At 39.4% G+C, this 27,222-nt stretch overlaps 7 protein-coding genes across 12 annotated transcripts; 2 read left to right on the forward strand and 5 right to left on the reverse strand.

Moving 5' to 3' along the window:
* On the reverse strand, positions 54-3,103 carry LOC18603772 (50S ribosomal protein L3-2, chloroplastic). Its single transcript, XM_007035926.2, has 5 exons — positions 2,476-3,103; positions 2,087-2,296; positions 1,510-1,614; positions 716-829; positions 54-438 (listed from the first exon to the last, which is right to left on the reverse strand). The coding sequence occupies exons 1-5, from the start codon at positions 2,857-2,859 to the stop codon at positions 265-267; spliced, it is 987 nt and encodes a 328-aa protein (XP_007035988.2). The 5' UTR covers positions 2,860-3,103; the 3' UTR covers positions 54-264.
* LOC18603773 (probable GTP diphosphokinase CRSH, chloroplastic) lies at positions 3,293-6,048 on the forward strand. The gene is made up of 4 exons (XM_007035928.2): positions 3,293-3,849; positions 4,069-5,001; positions 5,137-5,421; positions 5,771-6,048. The coding sequence occupies exons 1-4, from the start codon at positions 3,469-3,471 to the stop codon at positions 5,903-5,905; spliced, it is 1,734 nt and encodes a 577-aa protein (XP_007035990.2). The 5' UTR covers positions 3,293-3,468; the 3' UTR covers positions 5,906-6,048.
* LOC18603774 (CBL-interacting serine/threonine-protein kinase 1) lies at positions 6,892-11,814 on the reverse strand. 2 transcript variants are annotated; one of them, XM_007035932.2, is made up of 12 exons: positions 11,287-11,810; positions 10,942-11,004; positions 9,336-9,407; positions 9,149-9,256; positions 8,930-9,010; positions 8,675-8,854; positions 8,368-8,580; positions 8,178-8,282; positions 7,943-8,059; positions 7,683-7,745; positions 7,402-7,476; positions 6,892-7,314 (listed from the first exon to the last, which is right to left on the reverse strand). In XM_007035932.2, the coding sequence occupies exons 1-12, from the start codon at positions 11,506-11,508 to the stop codon at positions 7,246-7,248; spliced, it is 1,368 nt and encodes a 455-aa protein (XP_007035994.2). In that variant the 5' UTR covers positions 11,509-11,810; the 3' UTR covers positions 6,892-7,245. The 2 variants fall into 2 exon arrangements, with proteins under 2 accessions (XP_007035994.2, XP_017974854.1); XM_018119365.1 differs by lacking the exon at positions 6,892-7,314 and having other exon boundaries at positions 7,396-7,476; positions 11,287-11,814.
* LOC18603775 (late embryogenesis abundant protein D-29) lies at positions 14,302-15,987 on the reverse strand. Its single transcript, XM_007035935.2, has 2 exons — positions 15,292-15,987; positions 14,302-15,085 (listed from the first exon to the last, which is right to left on the reverse strand). Exons 1-2 carry the CDS (start codon positions 15,755-15,757, stop codon positions 14,523-14,525), a joined length of 1,029 nt encoding a protein of 342 aa, XP_007035997.2. The 5' UTR covers positions 15,758-15,987; the 3' UTR covers positions 14,302-14,522.
* Positions 16,252-21,218, reverse strand: LOC18603776. Of its 4 annotated transcripts, none has more exons than XM_007035937.2 (4): positions 21,052-21,218; positions 20,339-20,716; positions 18,340-20,251; positions 16,252-16,602 (listed from the first exon to the last, which is right to left on the reverse strand). In XM_007035937.2, the coding sequence occupies exons 2-3, from the start codon at positions 20,683-20,685 to the stop codon at positions 18,358-18,360; spliced, it is 2,241 nt and encodes a 746-aa protein (XP_007035999.2). In that variant the 5' UTR covers positions 20,686-20,716; positions 21,052-21,218; the 3' UTR covers positions 16,252-16,602; positions 18,340-18,357. The 4 variants fall into 4 exon arrangements, with proteins under 4 accessions (XP_007035999.2, XP_007036000.2, XP_017975622.1 ...); XM_007035938.2 differs by having other exon boundaries at positions 16,252-16,678; XM_018120133.1 differs by lacking the exon at positions 16,252-16,602 and having other exon boundaries at positions 18,025-20,251.
* LOC18603777 lies at positions 21,593-24,922 on the reverse strand. Of its 2 annotated transcripts, none has more exons than XM_007035940.2 (3): positions 24,843-24,922; positions 24,272-24,634; positions 21,593-23,939 (listed from the first exon to the last, which is right to left on the reverse strand). In XM_007035940.2, exons 2-3 carry the CDS (start codon positions 24,619-24,621, stop codon positions 22,064-22,066), a joined length of 2,226 nt encoding a protein of 741 aa, XP_007036002.2. In that variant the 5' UTR covers positions 24,622-24,634; positions 24,843-24,922; the 3' UTR covers positions 21,593-22,063. The 2 variants fall into 2 exon arrangements, with proteins under 2 accessions (XP_007036002.2, XP_007036001.2); XM_007035939.2 differs by having other exon boundaries at positions 24,807-24,916.
* On the forward strand, positions 25,111-27,218 carry LOC18603778 (tRNA pseudouridine synthase A 1). Its single transcript, XM_007035941.2, has 6 exons — positions 25,111-25,293; positions 25,369-25,459; positions 26,025-26,164; positions 26,244-26,606; positions 26,735-26,797; positions 26,930-27,218. Exons 1-6 carry the CDS (start codon positions 25,219-25,221, stop codon positions 27,164-27,166), a joined length of 969 nt encoding a protein of 322 aa, XP_007036003.1. The 5' UTR covers positions 25,111-25,218; the 3' UTR covers positions 27,167-27,218.

Raw genomic sequence — 27,222 nt, forward strand, 5'->3', positions numbered from 1 at the left:
TGATTTTCTTGGATGATAACTATCCATAACTCTATCTTAATGCTAAGCTATCCTGGCAAAATTTCATTTATTTGGAACTCAATTCCCACAGAAAAATCAATGGTCAATTACTTCAACATTAACACATCCAATTCAACTCAATATTATGATATTGCACCCTGGAGACAAACTAACATCATCTTACTATTCTGTATACACCCAAAAAAGTGAACTGAGCCGGGAAGTTAATCTGTCAAAACACAAGGACTCAAACTTAGCCCCTCATCAATCTGCTACCATAAATGGATCTACCTCCCCAAGATCAGCAACAAGAGGTTCTAAATCAGTTTCATCCTCATCTTCTGCGGCAAAATAAGTTGGGAATGGAAGCTCCGAAACATCGGGTTTCTTGTAAACAGCATCCTTTATGAAAACAAAGTTCCCTTCAGCACCTGGGACCTGTAAAGAATAAGAGCTCTCTGAATGATACTGCTGACAAAAACTAAACACAATGCACATTACTTGTTAAAACTTCTGATTCAATGTAATTTGTTCCAAATCCTTTCCAATCACTTTTGAACAAACAAATAATATGGAAACAACATCAAAGCATACACAAGTACTGTTGAAGGAAATACTCGTTATTTCTGATGACAAATGTTCAAAGCTTGGAACTCTTTTGCAAAGGCTATAGCCTCCTGATTTTCCATTCAAAAATTTAAGCAATTAACCATACCTGGCCTTTCACCCACATCAAATTCCTTGCAGGGTCTATCCTGTATACCCACACATTTTTAACTGTTCTCTGCTTGCCACCCATGCGCCCAGGCATCTTTTTTCCTTTAAATACCTACATAACAATAATTGATTGTCAATTATAATTCAAGGGCACTCCACATGGTTAAGAATGATCATCACATGATTTAAAGAGAGTCATCCTTTATTCCTTTTCCAATAATAAACCAAAAATTAAACCACTCAATTCATGGATGGAGACAAAAGGAAAAAAAAATCAACCATAGTCAAGCAAAAAACATCAATTTGAACTTCCAAAAAGAAGTTCTACATACCCCTGATCAATGACTTAGTTCTTGGGACAGAAAAGTAATCAACTACGGTTTGCAAAACTATTTAATGCCCAAAAATAATTACTTCAGTTGAAAACATCATTGAAGAGTCTACCAAGTGATACTTAGAATAGAACGATAAGTGCACGGTAAAAGATGAAATATGCAGAACAAAATCACATTACAAGAACAAATCAATCATATCAACAACATGGCTGAAGAAAGAATTCAGCAAGGAAGCAAGTTCACAATAACATAACTGCTTCAGTGAAAAGCATCATTGAAAAGTCGATCAAGTGATCCTCAGGATAAAAAGAGAGGTGTAACTAAAACAACAAATATATAAAGAAAAGCAGCATATAATTGAATTTCTCCCAGGTGAAACCTATATATCTCACTCATCCAACCACATCAATGCAATAAACAAGGCAAAATAATAAACTTTTAAAGTAGCTATGCAAACCTTTCCAGGAGCATCCCTCTGACCAGTAGAACCAATACTCCGATGCGATAAGGATGCACCATGCGATGCTGGCATTCCTTTAAATCCCCATCTTTTCATTCCACCCTGGACAAGTAAAAGAAATATAAGAAATGTAGTTGTTTAAGTCTCAAATCAATATTAACTTAATCATATCTAAGGACTAAATAAAGAGAAAAATTAGGAAGCACAAACTTGCCAGATATTGTTATTTATTTTTATACCACTCCCCTTCATGTGCAAAGATTAGATAGAGTGTCGAGCATGACAAATATTTGCACATGCTCAATGCATAAATTAACATTATAAAATAGACATGTGCCACCGTTAACCAGTAAATCAAGAATCACTAGTAAAATTTGCAATTGCTTGTGCACCATCAACAAATTCAAAAGCGTCACACTGTAAATAGTTTTCAAATCAGTCCAACTGCAAATGCTAGCTCTATTAGTCTTTATACACACAATTTCAAGGATGGAGTATCTGCTAGTGCTACAAACAAATGGAATAGATTCATCGTTTGGCATTAACAAATCAAGGAAACAATTATGTAAATCACCTGAAAACCTTTCCCTCTAGAGATTCCAGTAACATCTACATATTGCCCTGGAACAAAATGACGAACACCAAGGGATGTACCAACAGGAAGAAGAGCATCTTCGGTGACAGGGAACTCCCTCAATTTCCTCTTCAAGGGAACACCTTGAGCTCTGAAATGACCCACTTCAGGCCTTGTCAAATGTTTCGCCTTCTTGTGGCCGCAACCAATCTAACAAACACCACAAATTTAGGCAGTTTGAGTGAATGTTTAGTCATTATTTGATAAACATCCTCATAGACAGCTGCTGAGGTAGTAAAAATGGAACGTTTGAAGGTAAACAGAATAATTAAAAAATTGAATGCATCAGATATAAATATAAATGGAAGCAAAGAAAAGAAGTCGGATACCTGGAGGGAAAAGATTCCTTCTTTCTCAACAGTCTTGACCTGAGAGACGATATTGTCATCAACCCAGAGGACGGTGATGGGAAGCCTAGCACCCCACTTGTCCCAAAGAGCAGTCATGCCCAACTTGACGGCCATGAGCCCGGTGCGCTTGGAGTTGGATGTCATGATAGCTGGAGTGGCCTGGATGATGCGGCTGGGTTGTTGTTGGAGGATCTGGGAGCCGTCCATCAAGGCATCGGAGCTGAAGAGTCTCCTAGCTAAGAGATGAAAGGGGAGGAGCGTCGGGGCTGCTACGGACGCGGACGGTGACGATGACGATGGCCTTGATAGGGAAAGGAGGTGCTGGTGGAGACGAGAAATGAGGCCTCTGGATAAGGCCGACATGCCTGTTCATCAAACGAAGATAACAGAAATGGTGGAGTTAATCAGTTATCTAGTACTAGTTGTGGGAAGAGATAGATTAAGTTTGCGGAGGGAGTGTGTCCAATCCAGCATGGGTACTATTGGGGCATTGGGCAAAGGCCAAAGAGAGAGAGGTATACTTATTTTTAGGAACTATAAAATCTGAAAAGTAGGGATCCTGGGATGAACATAACAGAGGAAACGAATGGAAAGGGGAGGGAAGGGCTTTTGTGCTTGCTAGGGTTTTAGTGTAAGACATGTTCTTCTCCCTGTGAGTGTGCATTTGGGCTCAGGTGGAGTCCAGCCCAATTTTGAAATGTCCACTGTACAGTCCAACGTGGTTATTACTTATTAACAGACAAAACTACCAACTTCCGACAAGCTCCTTAGCTCAACCACGTCATCCTTTTCCCTGCTGCGAATCAATTGGAGTGAACGAATATGAATATCAGCCACACAACACAGAGAAAGACGAGTTTAATTTAAGTGGGTTTGGGTTTGGGATTGGGATTGGGATTGGGATTGGGTTTGGAAGAAGTGAACAAGTTTCCTTTGATTTGATGATGCCATAATCAATCAAAGTCCAAAACAATGGTGGCGATGAGCTCGATGGAGTTGCTGATCCCCAAATTAAGGTTGGGAGAATGCCACTCCAAATCCCAACTATTAGCACTATCCTCATCATGTATTGCAAAGCAGCAGCACCCGCGTGCATTGATGTGCAAAGCATCAGCGGCGGAATCCAATGCGACGGCGCTGGAGCAGACGGGAGGGAAGATGGTGGTGGAGCTGGTGGGAGCCTTCAACCAGCTGACCCAGAAGATCAACGTCTTGTCCAGCAGCTCCTCTCGCTTGCTCTTCAAGTCTCTCAAGCTCTCCATTCCCATCCTGCAGGCCTTGCCTCTCGTTCCTGATGGCCGCTCTCCTCTTTCTAAGGCCTTGTCTCTCGCTCTCCTTCTCGCCGCTCTCCAGGTACTCATCTCCACACTTTCTTTCTAATTGAGCTCTACAACATTTTTCTTATGCCATGTTATATGGAAAATCTCAGCTTAATTTTCAGAATTAACCATGATGCATGATATATGAACTGTCTATATGTTTTACTTCTTCACGCTTCAAAATTTGGTTTCTGGCAATTCACCCCAATCAAAAATCTTAGCGTAAGCCTTGCAACTTGCAACTTGATTGCAGATGGATGCAGAAGTTATTTCCGCTGGCCTACTGACCCAAGTTCTGGAGGCAGGTGCCATTTCCATCTATCAAGTCAGAGATCGTATTGGTACTGGCACTGCCCATCTTTTGCATGAAAGCATGCGCTTGAAGAATATCCCTTCCAAAGTCGAAGTTTTGGATGATGATAGTGCGGCTGCCCTAAGAAAATTCTGCCTTACATTCTATGACATCAGGGCTCTCATTTTGGACCTCGCTCTCAAGCTTGATATGATGAGGCATCTTGATTACCTCCCAAGATATCAACAACAAATGCTCTCTCTTGAGGTTTTGAAGATATATGCCCCCTTAGCTCATGCTGTGGGAACCAACCACTTGTCACTCGAGCTTGAAGATCTCTCCTTTCGTTATCTCTTTCCTTATTCATACCTGTATGTCGATACATGGCTAAGAAGCCACCAGCCTGGAAATAAGCCTCTAATTGACATATACAAGGAACAGCTGCTCCAAACTTTAAAAGCTGATCCTATCTTAGCTGACATGGTTGATGATGTCGCTGTTAAGGGCCGCTATAAAAGTCGGTACAGCACAATGAAGAAGCTCCTGAGAGATGGCCGTAAGCCAGAAGAAGTAAATGATGTTCTAGGATTGCGAGTCATATTGAATCCTAGGTCTGGCATAGACATGTCACAAGAAGGTGAAAGAGCATGCTACAGGACTCGTGAAATCATTCAATCACTATGGAAAGAAATGCCTCACAGAACAAAAGACTATATTGCAAGGCCCAAAGCAAATGGATATAAGAGCTTACATATGGCAGTTGATGTGAGTGACAATGGAATGGCTAGACCACTTATGGAAATACAAATACGCACTATTGAAATGGACATGTTGGCCACAGGTGGAACTGCATCCCATTCATTGTACAAGGGTGGGCTAACTGATCCAGAAGAGGTTTGCAGAATGTTATTTGATTGAGATCAGTCCTTGATTCTACATTAGTGACTCAGCCGGGAAACAGTACAATTAATGCTTCTTGATCTTTTAATTTTTCTTTTAATAAGTGTTTGGCTATTTTTTCATTCTCAGGCAAAGAGACTTAAGGCCATAATGATTGCTGCAGCTGAACTTGCGGCACTGCGGCTTAAAGATTTTCCATCCACAAATCATAAAGGCCTTGGGTTTGGTCAGAGAGATGAAGTATTCCGCCTTCTTGACAAGAATGCTGATGGTAAGATTAGCATTGAAGAACTAATGGAAGTTATGGAAGAGCTCGGAGCACCAGGGGAAGATGCCCGAGAGATGATGCAACTCCTCGATTCAAACAGTGATGGTTCTCTAAGTTCTGATGAATTTGGTTTGTTTCAAAAACAGGTAAAACACTAAGTAATAAGGAGTTTATTTCTTGTACTGCTATCCTCTAGCCTGCTCCTTTTTATTTGGGGTGGGGGTGGGGGGGGGGGGGGGGGTTATTTTATTTTTAATGGCAAATCACTGGTAGAGGTACTTATAATTACTAGGAATTTGGGTTTAATATGCATTGAACTTTGATAATTTTCTAGCCTTTCCATGCTAACTTTCAGAAATAGAAAATTTCTTCGAAATTGCTTGAGCTTGTCGTGGTGTTTAAACAAGTTCTGGTTTACTTGTATTCTTGGTGAACTAATAGGATGATATTTTACTCTATATAGCTTTGCTGTTTCTGTGTTATTGTTTGTAACAGGTTGAATTTATGCGCAATTTAGAGGACAGAGATGTCCAATGCAAGACCATGCTCAATGACAAGCTCCAAGTGGCAGACAACAGTGGCTTGATTCAGGTATACAGCAAAGAATTTGGTGACAGGCTTGTAAATTAGATTGGATTGAAACTTGATTGATTGTTGTCATGTATATACTATATAGTGAATCACCCTGTAGTATAACAAACTAGAACTTTTGATTTCTCTAAAATTGTAGTATTTCGGGAAAAGAGGAAAAGAAAAGCCGTATATTGCATGAATGTTGTGCATAGGATAGTCTCTTGTTTTTTTCCCTTTGGATGGTTGGAGCATCAATAATAAACAACAAACAATAGTAAAATAAAATGTTAAGGGAGGGAGAGAGGCGACAAATGTTTTCCTTGATAACATGGTCAGATGTTTACATGATTACATCATCAACAATCAAAAGTAAGATAGAGATAAGCTGATAGTGGATGTGAAAAGTAAGCATTTGATGATGGATCAACTTCTTCCACTCTTTCATCACCACCCAAACTCTAAAGTCATTGTTGTCGTCCGGTAAAATTCTGGGGTCAGTAGCCATTGTTTGGACAGCAAGCCAACCCTGCTCAGCTCTCCTTGCCCCTGTCAACATATCAAACCTTATGTGGAATCATTAGTTTTGGAAGAAGTTACACCAATACTCAATAGCATGCCGGAGATTTTTTGCTTTCTCCAACAAAAATTTGAGATTAGTGCCACCTATTGCTGATGTCGCATAAGACAAGGATGGAAAAAGGTATAGATGATGGGCCTGTACTTTGTCTACCATGAGCATGACATATTGGATTGATTTTGGTATCAGCATTGGAACTGCATATGGTGGTGTTTTATCATGAACAAGAAATACTTATTAGCTGGCTTGATCCTCTTTTCCCTCTTTCCATGCTACAGTATAACCTTTTACAGAAAGCTCACACTGAAAAACATAAGCCTTGAACTAGGCTATATATATATATATATGAAAGAGAGGATTGCAGTTTATTTATGTAAACTGAGCTAAGCTTGCTCAATGTTCATTCAATTGGGGAGCAAATCTCCATACTTCAGAGGAGAGGAGAGCTTCTCCTCCAACAAGGAAATAGCCAAATAGGCAGAGTTTAACTGATTAAATGTGATTTTATATTCAATTATCAATTTCTATGAACATGCAGAAAGCAGCTGTACTGTCTGGATTACATTAAAAGACTAGACTGCTGCTTCTGCTTGTAACAGCCAACACAACATATCTGCACTTTGGACATATGTGCTTACATGTATATACTTTAGTTTAAGTCTCTCTTTTTTCCCAAAAAGCTATAAAACAAAAAAGAAAATACTGCTGTAAATAAACAAAAAAAAAAACATTTACATAAACATAACTACAACCTATGATAACATCTCTCTCACTCTCAGGCTCAGAGCTGATATCCTTTAACCAATCAACGACCAGTCTATCAAGCTTCTGTGTACACCAGCCCTTGGCCTTGACGAACGCCCAAGTCATTTGAAAGCTTTTTACATAACTGCAAAGTATCGAACTTGAATTACAACGGAGAGTAAGATGAAAGAGTTGGATTCAGCCAAGGAAAGGGAAGCGGGAAATACTATACCTGTCTATAAACTGTAGAATCACCACACGATTTTCTTAATTCAACTACATACAAGGATGGGCTTATCTCAAACACCTGACATAGTTACAAAGACTTGGATTAGTAAATGGAGTAACTCTTGTCCAGGTTCACAAGGATCAACAAGGGGGGTGGGGATGGGAGTAGGGGTAGGGGTGGGTTGTGCAACTTTCTGTAGTGATAAATTGCTGAAAACACACATTTTCACTTTTGAGTTAAAAAATACCACAAAAATTTGCTCAAATTTTTAACAAAAGAATTACCTCGGCTGCAACTGAAAGGCTGCCATGACATTTCTGGCCTCTGTGTTCTTGTGTTGCTTTCAACTGAAACACAGGAGCATACAAGTTTAGAACTATATGCGGCCATTAGTATGAATGCATACCAAATCTCCTGAAAGCATGCTACTACCAAGTGCATGTATCTGTGTGTTTTTGTCTTGGCATCATGAAGGTACAGTAACATTTTGTGTAATTGAGAAAAGCTTGATGTATCGCATTAAGCAATTATACAAAGCACTAACCCTTCCGTTCTTCATTTGGACTCGAAATCCCATCTCTGTCACAATATCTTGGATCCTTGCGAGCAAATCTTTTGCCGAATGATTGGATGTAAATCTGATCTTCCTTTCAGAGACATCCTGTGCATAATATTGCAATCAGCCATTCTAAAAACTTTGTGAATTAGGGTGATAAACTACGGACGATGCTACACAAAAAAATACACTAACAAGGCGACAGCCTTTCTTTTGCTCTTACCTCCTCCTCGAAGAAACCAGAAAGGTCCAGGCATGAGGACATTCCTATCAACTGAAAAGCATTAATGATAGTGGGTGATTCTGGTCTTCTAGTTCCATCAGATGCCTTCATCAAAATCACGCTTCTGTTAGTTATGTTCAAAATTTGCAAAGGAAGGTCTCATCAAAGATAAAATTTTGAGAGCTCATACCACTTCATCCATTGAGAAGGTTTCATCGTCAATGTATAAATCTTCTTCCTCATCATCAGCTACTGCAGGAGTATAGTCTTGCTTGAACCATTCATCATCTTCAATACCTGCAATTGTTATCCTGGTATCAGGGTTTGGATCAAGAATCCTTCTTATCATGTTCCGAGCACCAGATGATAACCACTTAGGAATCTGAGCATCCCCTTTGAAAATCTGAAATCTCACAAGAGGATTAGAGATAGGAGTTGATGAGAAGGAAATTATTAAAAATTTGTCAGAGAAATGACCAAATGTAGCCCTCAAATACCTTCTGATAGAGAACTGCAAGATTTCTATCATCGAAAGGGAGATATCCGGTGAGAATTACATACAAGATGACGCCACATGACCATATGTCTGAGGTGGCACCATCATACCCTTTATTAGCGAGAATCTCTGGTGCCACATAGTTAGGACTTCCGCAGGTTGTATGCAGTAAGCCATCCCCCTGATATTTGAAACTGAATTAAAAGAATAGAACAAAATCTTTTTCATGAATTTCTTGTTTAGGAGAGCACTTTACCCTGATGTGTTGGGGCAACGCACTGAGTCCAAAATCAGATATCTTTATGTTCCCTTTTGCATCAATAAGAACGTTTTCGAGCTGCAATATCGAGAACAGATTTTAGCAGATTAACATTATGGAAAGAATAGAAAAGGAAGACAACTTCATATAACATGGATTGTTATGATTTTTAACATTTTAAGATATCAAAAGACGTTTAGAAGTGATGAAAACAACCTTAAGATCCCTGTGATAAACACCTTTGCCGTGACAGTAACTAACACCATCAATTAATTGCTGGAAGAGCTTCCTTCCTTGGGACTCGGAAAGTTTCCCTTTGGATGCCTGTGATACAAAAGCAGCTTAGCAATGTCTCTAATTTAATACTGATGCAGAAGGAGCCCTAGAAATTCAAGTTCCTTACAATTCTGTCAAACAATTCCCCTCCAGTTACGTATTCTAGGACCATGTAAATCTTGGTTTTGCTTGCCAAGACCTGCATGTTTATTATCAGCAAATTAAGGCATCATTAGAGCAATTCAGTAGCTGATATCGACTTTAGCTAGAGATCACGTGCATGCACATGCACACCGAAAAGCTACAATTCTATTCTGCTCATCACCATCACTATTTACAGCTTCTTCATATTTTAATTATCATTAATTTGCTAAGATAATATTCTCACTCCCTAAGGATAAAGAGGATAGTAAAGAAGTAACCCAGAGATTGTAGCTTAAAAAAACTGGACTAGATACAAATGCTAGCAACTTGAAGCACAATGAATCCATTTATTTGCCCAAACAACAAACATGAAGCATCCATTTCCACTACCAGCATTGGCTCCTTGCGCATATACTCTAAAATTTTTAAAACCCTAAATTTATGTGAAATTTAGTATCGGAGTGGAGCGAAAAGAGGCAGAGACCAAGGAAGAAGAGTTGATGAGATTACGCAATACATTTTCAATCAGCAAACTTGAAAACCAGGCAAAGAAATCACATGAAATCCAGGATGTCATGCCAAAAAGCACGCATAAATTAGCATTAAGCCTAAAGAGTGCCAGCCAGAAATCCCTCCAATAAATATTTAAATAAGGTCTATCAACATAAAGCAAGGTGAGAGTAGAGGATTAAGTGTCCGACAGTTTGACTAGCTTGCAATAATATATCAGAAGGAGTGGTGGGGGGATCTACATGATTAAATAACATTATAAAATTCATTTGCTCTATATATATTCAACTGAATTATTTACAGCTACAAATGATAAAACAAGGGTGTCTAGTGGTGTAAGAAGAAGAATTGGCGAATTAGATGAATGGAACATGATGAACCAATGATATAGAGCCAGAAAAGAAAAGAAACAAAGCACATGGTTGCAGTTGGTCGGTCAGAAAGGCGAAATGCAAACAAAAATAAAATATCATTACTAAAAAGAAAACAGGGATGATGGCCCCACGTGACCAGTTGCCCATTTCCTTCCTGGTTATAAGAAAGTAGAAAGGTTGTTGGGTCAGGGATCTGTGGTCACTGGCTTAACAGTAACTAGCAAAGCAGATTTATGGTCCCTTGGCACGGATTTCACGTGCAAAACTAAACCATGATCGCCAGACCCCCGGGAGTCAAACGCGGCCTAGTTGGTTTACGTCCTCAACTTTGTAGCAAATTCGATTAAAAAAATGGAAAAATCCCAGAGCTGACGACTGGTCCAATGGTTGCCTTTTGAAGGAGTTTGTAATCAGATTAGATGGTCAAGGCCTTTTTTATGAGGATGAATGCTGACAAATGCGGATTTGATGCATTCATTTCCAACACAAGAACGATTGCTCAACTGGAACTAACTTGTTTTTGGATTCAAATTGCAGCAAAATTAAAACAATCCAAATCCAATTTAAGTTGGAAAAGCCACAAAAAAAGCCGGGGATAATTTGAACCATATATATTTGTTGGCTTCTCCCATAATTGGTGAAAGATGCTTTATCACAGAGATAAGCATGAATGATAATGATAATAATAATAAGAGACAGGCATACCTCATGTAACCGAACTACGTTAGGATGTTTGAGCAGCTTCAAGGTGGCGATTTCTCTCTTGATCTGCAATTGGAGACTAGATTTGTCTTTAAAAGGACCAAAAGAATAAAGTTTATCAAGCCAATTTGGATTTAAGATTTGAAACGCATAGAGGGAGGGAATCCGACAAGCGGAAGCAAGGAACTTGAAGAAGAAAGAGAAACAGAAAATGAAAACAAGAGAGGAGAAGAAAACGCACAAGAGCCTTGCTAATAAGGAAAAAGGAAGGACTTGGGATTGGGTTTGGGATTGGCGCGGGTATTCTTAGTGATATATAGGTAATACATAGTAAAGAGGAAGAGGAACCTGATCGGTGATGTTGAGTTGAATGATTTTGGCCTTGTCAAGGATCTTAACAGCAAAAGGGTGGCCGGAGTGGAGGTTCTTAGCCAATTTAACTTTTGCGAAATTGCCTTCTCCAAGAGTCCTTCCTAACTCGTAATTCCCCAATTGCAGCATCCCTGGCTGCGGCTGCTGCTGCTGCTGCTTGTTGTTGTTCTCCTTGTCTCTGGTCCTAGTGCTGCTCATCCACTCTTTTTGTTTTGTTGTTTTTCTCTTCTCTCAAAAACCAAAACCACCAATCAATCAAGGTTTAAAATCTTCAATAATCGCCTCCGTGTGAAGAGAGATGTATATGTATATATATATATCGAGAGAGAGAGAGAGAGAGAAAGAACAGAAAAGAAAAGAAAATCACGGAGTTTGTTGAGGAAGGAAGCAGCAATCTGTTTTCTCTCTCTGTATCTAATATTTGTGATACCCTCCATAAAGAAATACTACTAGTATAATATAACAGGACAAGACAAGACAAGACGCGAAGACAATTGTTTGCAACCTTTGAAACCGTTGAAACGGTCATCGTCATGGTTGCTTCCTATATATACATATGACAGACAGAGGCCGAGCGAGCCACGATTTCATTCCCAATCCCAAGGCATCTTATGTTACTTGCCATTTTTGCTTTCATTAACTTTCCAGGAAAGGATACACGTTTTATTATATACCCTCCTAATAATAATTAATATACTAATGGCTTTTCATTGCTTAATTATCAAGTATTATTTTTTAATATTATTTTCAAAGGTAAGCATAACATGTCACGTTTTTAAAAAGTAAGAAAATGGCGTGTGCTTATATATAAAGGATTAAATAATTTATAATGTTTTAAATTTTTGGTTTAAGTGGCGTTACATCTTGATAGCTTATCAGTCCTCTTTTATCCCAACTCAAAAATCAAAGCCTTTGCTTTTCCTTTCATTTTTGGTCCCAACTCCATCTCGTATGGATAAACATAAAACCCGTTAATTACTCTGACATAAACCCTTGGCCTTGGAAATATAGACAAAGAAGAGTAAATTAAGTTTGATTTGTACCAATTACTAAAAAAATGAAATTAAACTGTAAGAATCATTGTGTTGTATTTGCATCATTGCATGTGGGTTTGATATTAAGCATTTTGGGGCAATGAAATGGAAACACGTGGGGGTGAGGTGACCTTGTTCCTAGCTGTAAATAAAGTAAGAAAGATGGATATTGCGGCCTCCATCGCTTAATTTGTCTCTTCTCTCTTCCATTATTACTCCAATTCAACGTGGCATGATTATTATATGATTTTTATAATAGTCCTACCTATTATATTAGTTGGATGTAGCAGGTCAGGTGGTTTTAACGTAAATAAAGAAATAGCAGGGTGGAATGGTAGCACAACGTTATAAGTAATAATAAAAAAATAATAAGGGGAGGGGAGGGGAATGAAATGAAACCTTAATTAATGCACAAACCGACCGTTAAACATAACATATGTGGGCCGGGGGTTTCTTAATTTCATTTGTACGTCACTAAATCCCGTGAAGGCAATGAAGAGCAGAGCGCATGGCAATGCCACATGTATATATATCCCCTTAATTTCCTTTATTAAATACCAAAAGTCCATGCCATCCACCGCTCTCGTATTCATTCATGTAGAAGGGTAGATTTGTGTTTGGGAGGAAATGAAATAATTAATATTCATATATATTCCGTGAAACTCAGTGTCAGGCTGGCATCATATGCATGCATTCATGGCGAGCGAAGATGTGGTTATGAAAATTGGAATAATAATTAATATATATATATATATATTAAAATTTTTCCGTGAAGAATAAATTAAAGTTGAAATTAAGGAAGAGACTATTAATTGGCGTACCGTGTTGATAATGATAAGATGACACAAATTAAAGAGATAAAGATAGGTTTACGATTATCACTTGTAGAAACAAATTCAATCGCGTGGAAGAACAAGTCTAAAGTCTAATACATGAACATGACACGTGAATCATTTAATGATATGCCAACAAAACTATTAACCCCATTACTGGTCTTGACTTTGAAATTAATGATGATTTACACATTCAATTTTGATTCTCTTCATTCATATATATTTATATTTATATTAAACAATCAGTTATAATTGGTTGTTAATTTATTTTCTATAATTTGGATAAATACGATTTTCTTCATGCAAAGACACAGGCAACATATGGGACATACGTTACCAAGCACACACAACTCAAGAGACAACTGATTTCAGTTATGATATTTTAATTAGTAACTTTAGTGTTAGGGTAACTCTTTGCCTTTGACGATGGAAAAAAGTTATGGCTTGCTGGACATGAATGCATGGAGTGGGAACTCCTCGGATTTGGATTTCTTCTCCACTGCTAATATTCTTGTACGTGATTTCATACATGTATGTACAATATATATATATATTCACTGTAGATTTATAGTATATATCAAAGTTTGGTTTAGTACTAATTAAACGCGTCTGTCCGTCCAATCCATCGCCACGAAATTTCCTCCCTCTGTATACATCTATCTTTGGCTGCATATGCATTCGCCCGCCAATTCCTATTTCTAACCATCAGCTTGGAGACAAAAGGGGCCCCGCCTACCCACCTACCAAGCCCCCTCCACCCTCGACTCTGCATGTAACGACCCATTCTTCCCTGGGGAGGCATTTTCCATTTTCACTATTCCCCTGCCGAATGCCAATCCATATCCCTTTCACCAAACTCTCAAGACACTCACTTACCTTTCAATAATACCCTTTACTCCACCACCCTTCCACCTCGGTGGGTACCTATTGCCATGTCCCCTCCCCTCATGTCCCAAATCCCAACACCAAATTACAAATATCTACATACATACAGCTTTCAGTCTTCCACTTCCTTTAGGCATAGATTTTGGGCTTCACTCGTGCTCATCTTAGCTAAAAACAACCCCCCCCCCCCCCCCTTCCACTCTGCCAGACAGCAATGGGCCCAAGGAACTACTTTACTACTAGTATATACAAAAACGGCTCCTCATCACTTTGAATGGGAACCAGGAGCAACCAATTTTAAAGCACTGTGATAACTAAACAAATCATACAACAAACAAAAATGTATAAGCCACGGGCTAGAAATGCACACACACAACACTTCCTTTTGAGCAATTAGCCAAGCTATTTGAGTCACCAACTCATCAAAACAAACAACCCCTTTCCTTGGCATTAGCAACTCTCAGAGCTCCTCATCACGGCCTCGACCAGATATATTCTCTTTGATTTCTTGTGATTTCTGCTTTGCCGCCACATAACTTGAAGCAATGGTGTCCTTTGCAGACTTCGAGGCCTCTTCAGCTTTGCTTTTGGCCGTATCATACCCTTCTTTAGCTTTCTCCTTGGCCTTGCTTTTGGCGGCATCATAGCCTTCTTTAGCTTTCTCCTTGGCCCAGCTCAGGTTCTCCTCCGTTTCTGCTTTCTTCTTCTTGGCTTTCTCTGCAGCTGCAACCCTTGCTTCTTCCCCCTTCTGAGCTGCTCTGTCCTTGTCTTCATTTGTCATTTCCCTTGTAGTACCGGCCATCTCACTGACTTTGTCCTTTGCTGAGGTGGTAGCCTCTCTAGCTGCATTGGATGCGGTGTCAGCCTTTTCTTTTGCCGCATTTGTTAATTCACCGGCCTTCTCTACCGCTGCATTTTCGGTCTCAGTGGTCTTTTCCTTGGCCGCATTCGTTACGTCACCGGCCTTCTTGCTAGCTGTATTTTTCATGTCCCTTGCCTTATCGCCAATGTATTCACCGGCTCCTGCCCAAAACTGATATAAATACAACCATTTCCAGAGCAGTTTCTACCTTGAAATGAATGATACGAGAGCATCCTTCTCTCGTCATCAAGTTTAAGTGTTTGCGGACTAAAATATCAAGCACACAGTGCATTATGGACAAACACAAACTCTTTTTAAGTATTTTAATGAACTAACCTGACTATTCAAATAATAATAATTAACTAACCTGAGGCCACTTCTTGGGCCTTCTCCTTAGCCTTTGTAGCAGTACCGGGCAGTGAATCAGAATCCTTGGTATCATCCTGCTTAAACCCAAGGCCTTCAGAGATCTTCTCCTTAGCCCACTCAGTCCACGATTCTGTGGACTCCTTGGCCTCTTTCTCCATCTCTGATGCCTTTTCCTTGGCTTGCTGCGTCTTGCTCTTTACCTCGTTTGCAGCCTGTTGCGTCTTGCTCTGCATCTCATCCTTGGCTTGTTGCGTCTTGCTCTTTAACTTAGCATAGTCTATTTCTTCCTCCTCTGTCGATGGCATGTGGTCAACACTTGTGCAGCTGACACTGGCAGCAGTCAGGACCAGTACTGCCGCCCCCAACAGAATGAAAAACCCAAAAGGACTTGGGGCGGAAGCCATGAAAATGGATGAAAGTTTTCTGAAAAAAAGGAAGCCTTCTCCTTTCCTTGTTATTATCATTTAAGTACCGAAGTAAGCCTTGTTCTAATGACTGCAAGCGTAGGAACAAGTTGATGATGTTGCGGTTTTCTTAATTTTAAGGGGAAGAGAAGGAGGTGATGGGCTTGGAAAAATGAAAGGTGTCATGCAACGTGGCAAACTTGAACATATTTGAGGTTGCCAGGTGGGGCTTTCAACATCCCAAGTGTCAGCTCCTTAGCTCTAGTAACTGTCAACGAAACTCGTGCGTGTCTTCGCAGCGGTTACTAGGAAACATAACTGCAAAATCTTCTACAAGGCACTATCACCCTAAAATCATAAACATGGCTAGTCGAGTCGGGTAAAAATGGGGGATCTCCCCTCGACTTGTTGCGCATGTTGTCCAAACTTGCTTCGTTAATCAGGCTAAAGAGTAAGCACCCAAGAGCCAAAATAGGAAACCACTAGCATACATGTAAATATAATGATATATAATAATAATTTAATATTTCTACTAGAGATCTAGCAAGCATTGATGGAAAAAGATGCTGGAAAGTGTTATAAATGAATCAATATGGGTAAATACAACATATTTTATCCCGCAATTCTATACCATATAACAACCTGATTCAACCGTTACCAAAGAATGTTACATCAACTTAAACCCTGCTCCTACCATTAGTCACCTCAACACCAAAATTTAATGAACAGAGACGACAGCCATTGCTCCCATATCTTACAAATAAAAGCAAATTGAGGTAAGTCACTGAAGCTCCAGGAGACTGACGTATCGTTAGTGCGTGTGCTCACTCATTGGATTGTCAGGTCAGAATGGTGATGGTCATGACACGACTAGTAAAAGCACCTCAAGAAATCCAAATATGCAACTGATTGGCAACAAGAAAGATTATCACTAAATCATAGTATTAAGTTCTTACGATCCGTAATAATCGGAAAGGATGCCTGCACAAATTCATGTCTAAGAGATGAATTTTGGTGCCATGCACAGCAAAAACAAGCAAGTTGTGGACAAGCTACACCTGGTTATTAAACTTCTACATCATCTGGTTCCCATGTAAAAGTGCATGGAAAATAAAAAACAAAACCAAATACTACAATTTAACTACAACAAATGGACGTTCAAGCACTGTCATTTCCAGATTTGTTTAATTGTCTAGCATGTTTTTTTTGGTACAAGGAGGAATACTGTGTCTCGAATTTAGAATCTCTGTCCAAACCTCACCCTATCCTCACCACTTTGAGTTTAATTTCAAGTAACAGTTGTCAGACTCATTAATCATCCAGAATAAATGCATATCTCTTTGTAACAATTCTCTTTCAATTTAGCTAAAACAGAAGCTTTAAATTAAAATGCAAGCAATAACCATAAAGCTATAATCAAGCACCTTTCAGGAAGCAACAAGACCAATGCACATTTCACTTCAACTTCAACAGATCACATCAGGATTGTCAGAATAAACGAACATAATGGAAAATCTTGCAGTAAAAGAAGGCACATGTAGCACAAAGCATTGCAGCGATATGAAAACACACATATGAACTTTTTTATGCTCAACACCACCAGGCACAAAAATAGGTATTACAGCTTCACAAGCATGTCAACATAACTTCTTTTTTTTTTTTTGAAAAGCGCATGCCGACAAAACTACTCTCCTACTAATATATGTTGTTGGAAACTGTCAAAACCAGCAACGTAATTTACAGTCCAAAATTTGTAGACAAACAAATACCGTAAACACTAATCATGTTGGCAAAAAGCTGGCTTATCTTATATAGTTTATTTCATAACTTAATTTTACGAAGAAGAAAAACCCTACTACTGAAAATTCTCCAAATTAATTTCATTACAGTGTGTTGTCATTTGATTTGTGGCCCAATATCTTTTTTTTTTTTGGATAATTGAAAATTCATTCCATCATCCAAAGAAGCATGGACAAAGAAAACCAGCTACAGAGTTACAAAAGGAAACCAGAACAACAAATAGTGTTCCAACTAAAACAAACAACAAAGAGGCTAAAGTTTAAAACAAGACCCCAAGTTTTGCACAATCTCCTGTTAAGTGGTGTGGCAGCAACTATGACAAGCTGTTCACTTTGTGGCTCAGCATCAACTTTTTAATGAACGCTCAATGAGTATATGCTTCATTTATTTATCTATCTTTTGGCTTCTACTGAGATATTCATTTGTTCATCTACCCCTAAGTCGGTTATAATGTGGAGAATAGGGTAGCAGAGCCCTTAAAAAATGCAGTGTTGATAAGGGCCAGGAACTATAGTTACAAAATAAGATTGTCCAGTGAAACATCCAACGATGGTCATTACTAGCACCTAGAATATAGTTACTACTCACATGGCATATTACATGTCAACCTAATTCCCAAAGCTTATCTATCTTTCTGCAGATAAGCATTATGCTATCATAACTTCAAGATATCACCTATCAGAAATGCCATGGATGATGGTGATAGACGAAGTACAATGTGTTCAAATAGATGGTTAGTAGTGGCATCTCAAAAAGACATAGAGAAGAACTAGTACAGATAGCAACCAAAACTATTGAATCTTATATAGCTGAAATGCCATGAAGAGTGGGTGCCTACTTACAGCGTCCTAACATCTACACTAGGATTCTTTGCATGTTTTCTTGTTGTGGCCAAGGCCTTTGCATTTGCTACATTGGAGCTGCCGTTTAATAATGTCCATTGATTCAGCCTGCTTCATCTTTGGCCGACCTGGTGGACGCTTAGTTGGAGGAGGAGTTACAGTAACAGCTGCCTCAGGTGATTCATCCTGAACTGGTCTGTCTACATTTGGAACAGGGTGAATGGACTTGGCATACGTTAAGCGGAAACTCTCAGTTGTGAAGTATCTGGAGCAATACTCACAAGGACTTCTACCGATGCATTCAAAGACAGCAATAGCATGACAGCAAGGCAATCCAGTAAGTTGCCAGCCCTTGCAGCTGCAGTCCCAATGATCTATATCAACAATGTCAACAGATTCCCCACGAACTTCAAATATATTACCATGTGTGAGTAACACTTGAAGTGACCTTGCCATTACAGTTTCCTTCTGCAACTTTTCCTCATTACATGGAGTTAACTTTGTCATCCATTTATTGGAATCTACACGACGCTTGTAGATCGACTCCATCATCTTTCCCCTCAATACATCAATCATCTGTGTTATAGGCAATTCATGTGCTTCTGATACCCAACTGTAGAACTGCTGCCCAAAGTTTGATGTCATGTGGTTATACCTAGCTCCTCCAAAAAATGCATTTGCCCAGTGCTCTGGTTCACTTTGGATGACCCAGTTGTAAGCTTCAGGAGAAATGCCTTTTATATTTTCAGCAGAACGCTGAAAACCCTCAAGCCTTGGTGCATGAGCAGCAGTGTAAAAGTCATTGATCATAAATCGTCTTGCCTCATGAGAAAACTGCCCCTTCAAATCTCTGTTAAGTTTCTCAGCCAGATGACGTAAACAATAGCTGTGGTAGCATTTATCAAACACATCAGCCAGTGCCCTCTTTAAACCATTCTGAAAATCAGCAACAAATGTGAGTTGGCTACATGTAGAAACCGCAGATTTCAGTTCCTTTAAAAACCAAGTCCAATTTTCCTCATTCTCAGCATCAACTACAGCAAAAGCTAAAGGAAAAACACCATCCTCCGCATCTGCAGCAGTTGCAGCCAACAATATTCCTTGGTATTTAGAATTTAAAGTAGTGTTGTCAAGAAAAATCAGAGGCCGACAACCTTGTTGAAAACCAGATATTGAGGCATGAAATGAAACAAATAGACGATGGAAGCTTGAGTCATCCTTTGTAGTAAAGGTAGCAATGCTGCCTGGGTTAGTCTCCTTTATCTTCTCACAGAAAAAAGGTAAGAGATTATATGCCTCTTTGTAGGAGCCTTGAAGCTGTTCCCTGGCAATCTCTTTTGCACGCCATGCCTGAGAATAATTAAGTTGAATTCCATATTCTCGCCTGATGTCATCAGCAATATCTTTTGGCTTGTAGTTTGGGGAAACTTTTAATTTCTCCTTTATAATACTTCCTACCCAACCCCTTGTTGCCCGATACCCAGCTTTTACGGCAGCTCCTTCACATGTATGTTTTGTGTTCATTTTCTTGATGCAAATCAACTGGGTCGTGGACAGTCTTGATGCATATATCCTCCAGGGACAGCCTTGAGATTTGCATTTGACAGTAACACGATGACTGTCGTTTTTCTTATACCTATAAGCAAACCCATGTGCAATTGAGTATTTATGCAAAGCTTCTCGGAATTCACTAAAACTACTAAATCTTTGGTCAACCCCAGTGATGGTATTCTCCCACAGCTGTGCAGCTTTATGATGCTTCTCATCAATAAAATTAATGGGCATACACTCTAAAGGAGTTTCAACAGACATGTCCATGTCAACTTGGTCAATGGCATTGGTCACCCCAACAGCCACACTGACAGGAGCAACCATAGGAACCACAGCTTCTGAGACGGTTGTCCTGCTAGACCTGCGCAATCAAGCAGCTGTAACAATGACAGCACGAGCTGAAATTATATGGTAAATCTAGAAATAAGCTAGACAGAAGAGTAACTACCTACTAGCAGGCATGTTGGAAACATTACGAGCAGCAGCTTCCTCTGACATTATGAAGACATCAACGGTGGCAGAGTCGCCGAGAAAATTAAGCATGCGCTGTAAATCCTTGTCTTTGGAGATAGTGATGAGAGTCTTCTTGTTTCCTGGGAGGAAGTACTTGATAGACATGTTATCAGAGCTAAAATTAAACGTTTCCGCTATTTCAGACTTGAAATCACTTAACTGGGTTTGCTGATCAATGTCGATAGCATAGGCATCACCGCCACTATAGGACAATGAACCATCTTTATTGGTGACAAAGTCACCCCCAGACTGACATATTGCTATAATTTTCTTTGCAGCCATGGCCTAACCATGAGAAACCAAATTATAACCACTGCATGAGAAACTAAATCAAACACAACAAACTACATTAATAAGATATGAAAAGAGGAAGAGTTTTGGTTTTTTTTTTTTCCCTTTTTTCCGCGCACAAACACACTATTTTTTTTTTTGAAAAAAAAAGCATAAAATTCCAGTAGTAAAGCAGTAACCCGATGAAGCTAATCAACTTTATCTTTTGCGAGATTACTTTCTGAGATTACTACCGAGATAAGCTGAAAATAAGAAAAAAAAAAAAAAGAGGAGCATATTTGCATTGGGGAATTGGATTCAGAAACCCTAATGACTATGGAGTTTCAAAAAGGAAAACAGAAAGAAGAAAGATAATACCTTTATTGGAGGAACATGAAAAAACTGGAATTTTTATATAATATTTTGCTGGGAGTTTTACTCCTTGAATTGGGGGCAGAGTCCCAGAGGCAGAGCCTGAAAGAGGAAGGAAGACAATCCGCAGCGTACGAGCAGTGCCCACTTCCAAATCCGATCCTTTAATTTGTTTGACCTTTTTATTTTTAATTAGTTTTAGACGTTTGACTTTTCCAAGCGGTTCCACTTACCTGTTGTCAACTGCTCCCTCCAAAAGATTAGAGTTTATAGCTATAATATATCAACATGAGAGAGTATGAATAGTAACAAATGTTAAAAACCCATTCATAATTAACTATTGAGTTCCCGAGAATTCCTTTAAATTATTATCAAGTGTTTTTGTCTTTTCCAGATTTATTTGTTTTACTTCCGGAATCTAAATATGGATTGAAGTTGTTTAAAGGGTGGTCGTCATATCATCTATTGCTTCATTTTCTCAAGAAAATCGCAAGGGAAATGGTAAATATATTCAAAGGCACTGCTCATCATGATTCATGCCACAATACAATACAAGATGTGGGTGGTTTTGTTTCATTATGAATTGATCCAGGGGCCAGGGCCTTGTCTACAGAGTGATTACAGGCAGGACGCATGAATAACATATGAATTCACCAGATGATCTGTTGGCTACTGATGAGCAACAAGTTATTCATAAGCTGTCTGATGCTCACTGAGATAACATGTTCAACCATATTCAGGAATGACCGCTCGTTTATAAGCTGATCAAATGACTTGGCATTCTATAGAAAAACAATGAAGCCATACTTTTTCTTTCCTGTTAGTATAAATGGAAACCTAACATCAAACAGCTTCCTACCACAACCACCCAGTTTGTAACATCCAGACTAATCTACATACGAAATTCCAATACATCAGTACGTCTCTCCCAGCTCTTACTCATCACTAGATTTCTTTCAACCAACCTAAATACAATAATAACTACAACGTTTTTACCAGGCACACCAACAGAGCAGTGTTAAACAGATAGCTTGCATTTCCTTTTGTTGTGCCCAAGCTTTTTGCACTTGCTGCACTGGAGTGTTCTCTTAACAGCTTGCTTGGATGTAAATGCATGCTTTCTTTCCTTGGGCCGACCGACCGGACGGGGTATGCAAGGAGGATGCACGTGCACTGGCGAGGATTCTCTTTGCATGGACCTGTCCAAAGCTGGAATTGGGTTTATAGACTCTGAATATGTAACTCTAAAAGCCTCAGTTGTAAAATATCTACAGCAATAATCATGCACATTCTTGCCAATGTGTTCAATTGCTGCAGCAGCATGTGAACATGGTAAGCCCTTTATCTGCCATTCCCTACAACTACAATCCCAGTTATCAAGGCTGACAACATTTATTACACCCAATTTATCGCAAACCTTGAAAGAACTATCAGGTGAAAGTAATACTTCTAGAGAGCGTGAATTGACAAGACATCTTTGGAGGTTTTCCTCTGCAGATGGAGTGAGCTTTGATGACCATTGATCCGAATCTATCTTGCATGTGTAGATGAATTCCATCATTTTACGGCGTATTGTTTCAATCACTTGTGTTATTGGCATTGCAGGTAAATCTGAAACCCATTCATAAAATGACTCTGCGACACTAGATTTAAGATGATTGTACCTTGCACCCTTAAAAAATGCATTTGCCCAGTGCTCAGGTTCAGTTTGCAGGACCCATTCGTAAGCCTCAGGTGATATATTTTTAATAGTCTCAATGCACTTTTTGAACCCTTCAGCAGTTGGTGCATAGGTGGCACCATGAAATTCAGAAATTAGCACACGAACTACCTCTTGTGTAAATGATCCCTTAAACTTGTTTTTCAGGCTTTCTGTTAGCTGATGCAGGCAATAACTATGGAAACAATTTGGAAATATTGAGCTAAGGGATTCACTCATCTCCTTCGTCATATCTGCCACAAATGTTATCTCAAGAGATGTACACAGCACAGTCTTCAGCTGCTCCAAAAACCAGTGCCAATTATCATTGCTCAGTACATCTACTATTGCAAAAGCTAAAAGAAAAATGCCATCATTCCCATCCAAAGCAGTGGCAGCAAACAGTTCTCCCCTGTATTTTGATTTCAAAGGCACACAATCAAGAAAAAGTAGTTGGCGGCAACCATTTTGGAATCCATGAACCGATGCATGGAAAGCAACAAATATACAGTGAAAGCTTGAGTCTTCTTTGGTGTTAAGAATGGCAGCACTACCAGGATTTGTTTCCATTATTTTCTCACACAGCAAAGGCAACTGATTATATGCCTTTCTATGTGAACCTTGAAGTTCCTCTAGTGCAGCTGCTATTCCCCCGTAAGCCTGTGCATAATTTAGTTCAATCCCCAAATCCCGTTTGATATCATCAATGATTTCTTGTGGTTTGTAAGTAGGGGTATCTCGCAACTTTTCCTTTACAATACTTGCAACCAATTTCCTTGAGGCATGTGTCCTTTTTGAACCCACACCACAGGTGTGGGTGTCATTCATCTTTTTAATCCTGAACAACTTTGTGGTGGACACTTTTGGTGCAATAAAGAACCAAGGACACCCTTCTGCTTTACACCTTGCACAGAAACGCCTTCCATCACTGTTTTTAAGAGTATAGAGAAAACCGTATGCTAAAGAAAATTTGTCCAATGCGTCATGAAGTTCACGTCGAGTATTAAATGTCTGACCTATTCCTGTAATACAATTCTTCCATGATGAAATGCCAGGTGTTTTTTGCTGTTCACTGTCTTCTTCATCAGGAAGAAAATACATAGGAGCATCAGCAGGAGAAACAGGTTCATCAGCGGCAAAATCAGTAGGAGCATCAACTGGAGAAACAGGTCCATTGGGCATTGTATGACTAGACCTGCATTGGTAAGTATGTTCATGCAAGTTCAGGGAACAAAATGTCAAAATATCAATTCCCAAGATTGCAAAGAGCTACCTCTATTGTGTCTTATGTGAATTATCTGCATAAGTCTTGAAATAAACTAGATGACCAAAGTGAATTCTAAGACAACTGAAACTAAAATGGTTCGATCCTCCATATTTATTTTTACAACATTTGATGACATAAAAGGAAATGGTTAGCACATGCGGGGGAAAAAAAAAAAGTTAGGGTGAAGTAAATAACAATGGTATCTTAAGAAAACTCATGCGTGAGAAATCAGAGCTGGGAGATAAAGGAGGGGTTTTGACCTGCTACAAGGCATGGAGACAGCATCACTGGGAGCAGGAGGCATGGGCGTGATGACATAAACATCAGCAGAAGCAGAGTCTTCATGGAATTCAATGAAGCGCCGTACGTCTTTGTCAGTGGAAATGGTGATAAGGGTGCGCTTGTTATTGGGGAGGAAGTACTTAATGGTGAGAGAATGGGGGTCATACTTCCACATATCAGCAACTTCAGACTTGAAATCATCAAATTTGGTGTCAAGGGTGACGCTGGTTGCGTGGGCATCTCCGCCGGAGTAGGAAAGCGTGGCATCAGCATTGGTGGTGAACTTTCCACCGGAGAGACATACAACGATCAGCTTTCCGATAGCCATTGCGATAATAAAACTGAAGGTGAAGCGCAAGAAAACTTTAATCAATCAATCAATCAATCAATATATCCTATAAATGAAAATAACGCATGAATGCCCAGATGACGTTTGGCAGTGAATACTTGAAAGAAAAACAACAAGAACAGAAATTTGAAGGAAGAGGAACAAGATAAGGGCAAAAGTAGAACCTTGTGATTGTTAGCAAGCAATTAAAAAATAGATACCCAGGGTGGTTAGTGGCTTAGACTTTGGTAGATGAGGAATCCTCTCCGCTTATTTCTTCCAGACTGCATCGGCACACAACACAATTAGCAAGTTGGAATTTATTTATTTATCCGGCTCGGCTATAGCCAGGACTGGAGGAGGAAGGGGGAAGGGCCATGGGGCTGGGGACTCCTTACACGACGTCGTAGCCTTTGGATCTATAATGTGAACATGTAGGGTCCACCGGTTTTGGACGGGATGATGATGGGGTTGCAGTGAAGTTGTGGTGATATCAAGTGTAGGCAAGTAGCTAAAGCAGTATTCAATTTCAATTCCTAGTGATGATGGGCAATTGGCAACGGGCACAAGAGAAGAGTTGCGAGAGAGTTTAAAGGGATGAGTTGTGCAGCTTTAGGCCTTTCTTCTCCTTCATTTCCAAATGGGCATCTTTCTTCCGCCAATTCTACCTCTGTAACTCAATCTTGCATCTTCTTCTTTTCTTTCCTTTTTGCAGAAACAAACATTGATCTTTCTTCTGATTTCTAGGTGGAGGACTTGGGAATGGTGAAGCCCTCCGTTGCTCTTCCCCACTATAAGTGGCGTTTGCTTATAGCTTATGACGGCACTCACTATGCAGGTTTCCTTCTATTTATTTCTAGTATTCATCAGATGAGATTCTGCTCAAATACATAATCATTTCTTGAAAAAGTTTCATTTTTTAAAATGAAATAAGGTTGCTTTTAGGACGGAGGAAGCTCGTATGGTAGCAATAGCATCGTCGTTATTAGAGTTTTCCTCCATGAATGCACCATATTGCTCACCCCCCCATTCTTGGCATTTGCTGCCTCTGCTCTAAATCTAGGAAGCATCTTACGCCAGTTTGCTGGCTTATACAAACAGTTAAGTCAAAGTTCCTTCCCAAACACCAGAAAGAAGAAAGGCTTTTTGCCTTAAATGTAAATTTGGGAAGATTTCCAACTAATTTAAATGTTAATGCGTTATGAAATCACCTTAACCATTTTCAACTGGATGATTCCTGGGTCCTAGTGCAGTTGAAAATTTGCATGTTTTTAAGCAGCTTAATGAATGGGAATCCTACTTTGTTAAGTCCAGCAGCCTTAAAAGATGCTTATCACCTTGAATTTATACTAAGGTTTCAACCTCTTAGATCTCAATGTATCGAACATCACTATTTATTTCAGGTTGGCAATTTCAAGTTTCACCACCAACTGTACAGTGCATGGTAGAAAAGGCTTTAGTTCAAATAACAAAGCTCGAGCGGGAGGATCTCCACTTTGTTGGTGCAAGTAGGACTGATACAGGAGTTCATGCCTGGGGTCAGGTCTGACTTTCTTACTTGTATGAGGATTCAACAAGCATCCATCAATAACCCCCAAACTTACATTCAATTGAGATTTCAGGTGGCACACTTCGTTACACCTTTCAATTATGACAGCTTGGAGAACATTCATGCAGCTCTAAATGGCCTTCTTCCTTCTGATATCCGAGTTAGAGAGATGAGTGCTGCGATTCCTGAATTTCATGCTCGGTTTTCAGCAAAAAGGAAGGTTTACCACTACAAGATTTATAATGACAGCATCATGGATCCATTTCAGCGTCACTATGCTTATCATAGTGTTTATAAACTTAATACTGCTGCCATGAGAGAAGCAGCAAAAAAGTTTATTGGAAAGCATGATTTCTCGGCTTTTGTGAATGCATCGCGTAACGATCGAGTGCCAGATCCTGTGAAGACAATATTTCGCTTTGATGTGATTGAAATGGTAATTGTTGATCCTGAGAATAATGTTTCTTCAAAACCTTCAAGTTTAGCTTCCAGCTATCACAGATTTGCTAACTCATATCCATCCCATCACTGCCGTCTTACCCTTTCAACTGTGTTGTTGTTCAGGGAGCTCTTTTACAGCTGGAGGTTGAAGGTTCAGGATTTTTGTATAGACAAGTTCGAAACATGGTATGTTGTTACAAAATAAAATGTCACAATTGTGGTAAAGTGCCAATATAATTGAGTCCTCCCCATGCTTGAGTTGATGCTATAGAATTTAAAATGAGCTAGATAGATGTTGACAGAGTTGTAACTTTGTAGGTCGCTTTGCTGCTTCAAATTGGAAGGGAAGTAGTTCCTGGTGATATTGTCCCAAAGATTTTGGCAACTGGAGATCGCAAAGAGCTGGCTAAATATGCCTTATCTGCCCCACCACATGGGCTTTGTCTTGTGGCTGTCAAATATAAGGAAGAGCACCTACTGCTTCCCTTAGGTTGCCCCTCAACTAGCTCTGGTAGGCATCATACTGTTCGCAAATGTAAACTTTTCTTTTATTAATTTCAAATGCCAACAATTTATTCAGCAAAGAAATGGGTTGAGTTTATCCAAAGTTG

The sequence above is a fragment of the Theobroma cacao genome, chromosome 4, assembly GCF_000208745.1.
Source record: "Theobroma cacao cultivar B97-61/B2 chromosome 4, Criollo_cocoa_genome_V2, whole genome shotgun sequence".
Classification (NCBI taxonomy): Eukaryota; Viridiplantae; Streptophyta; class Magnoliopsida; order Malvales; family Malvaceae; genus Theobroma; species Theobroma cacao.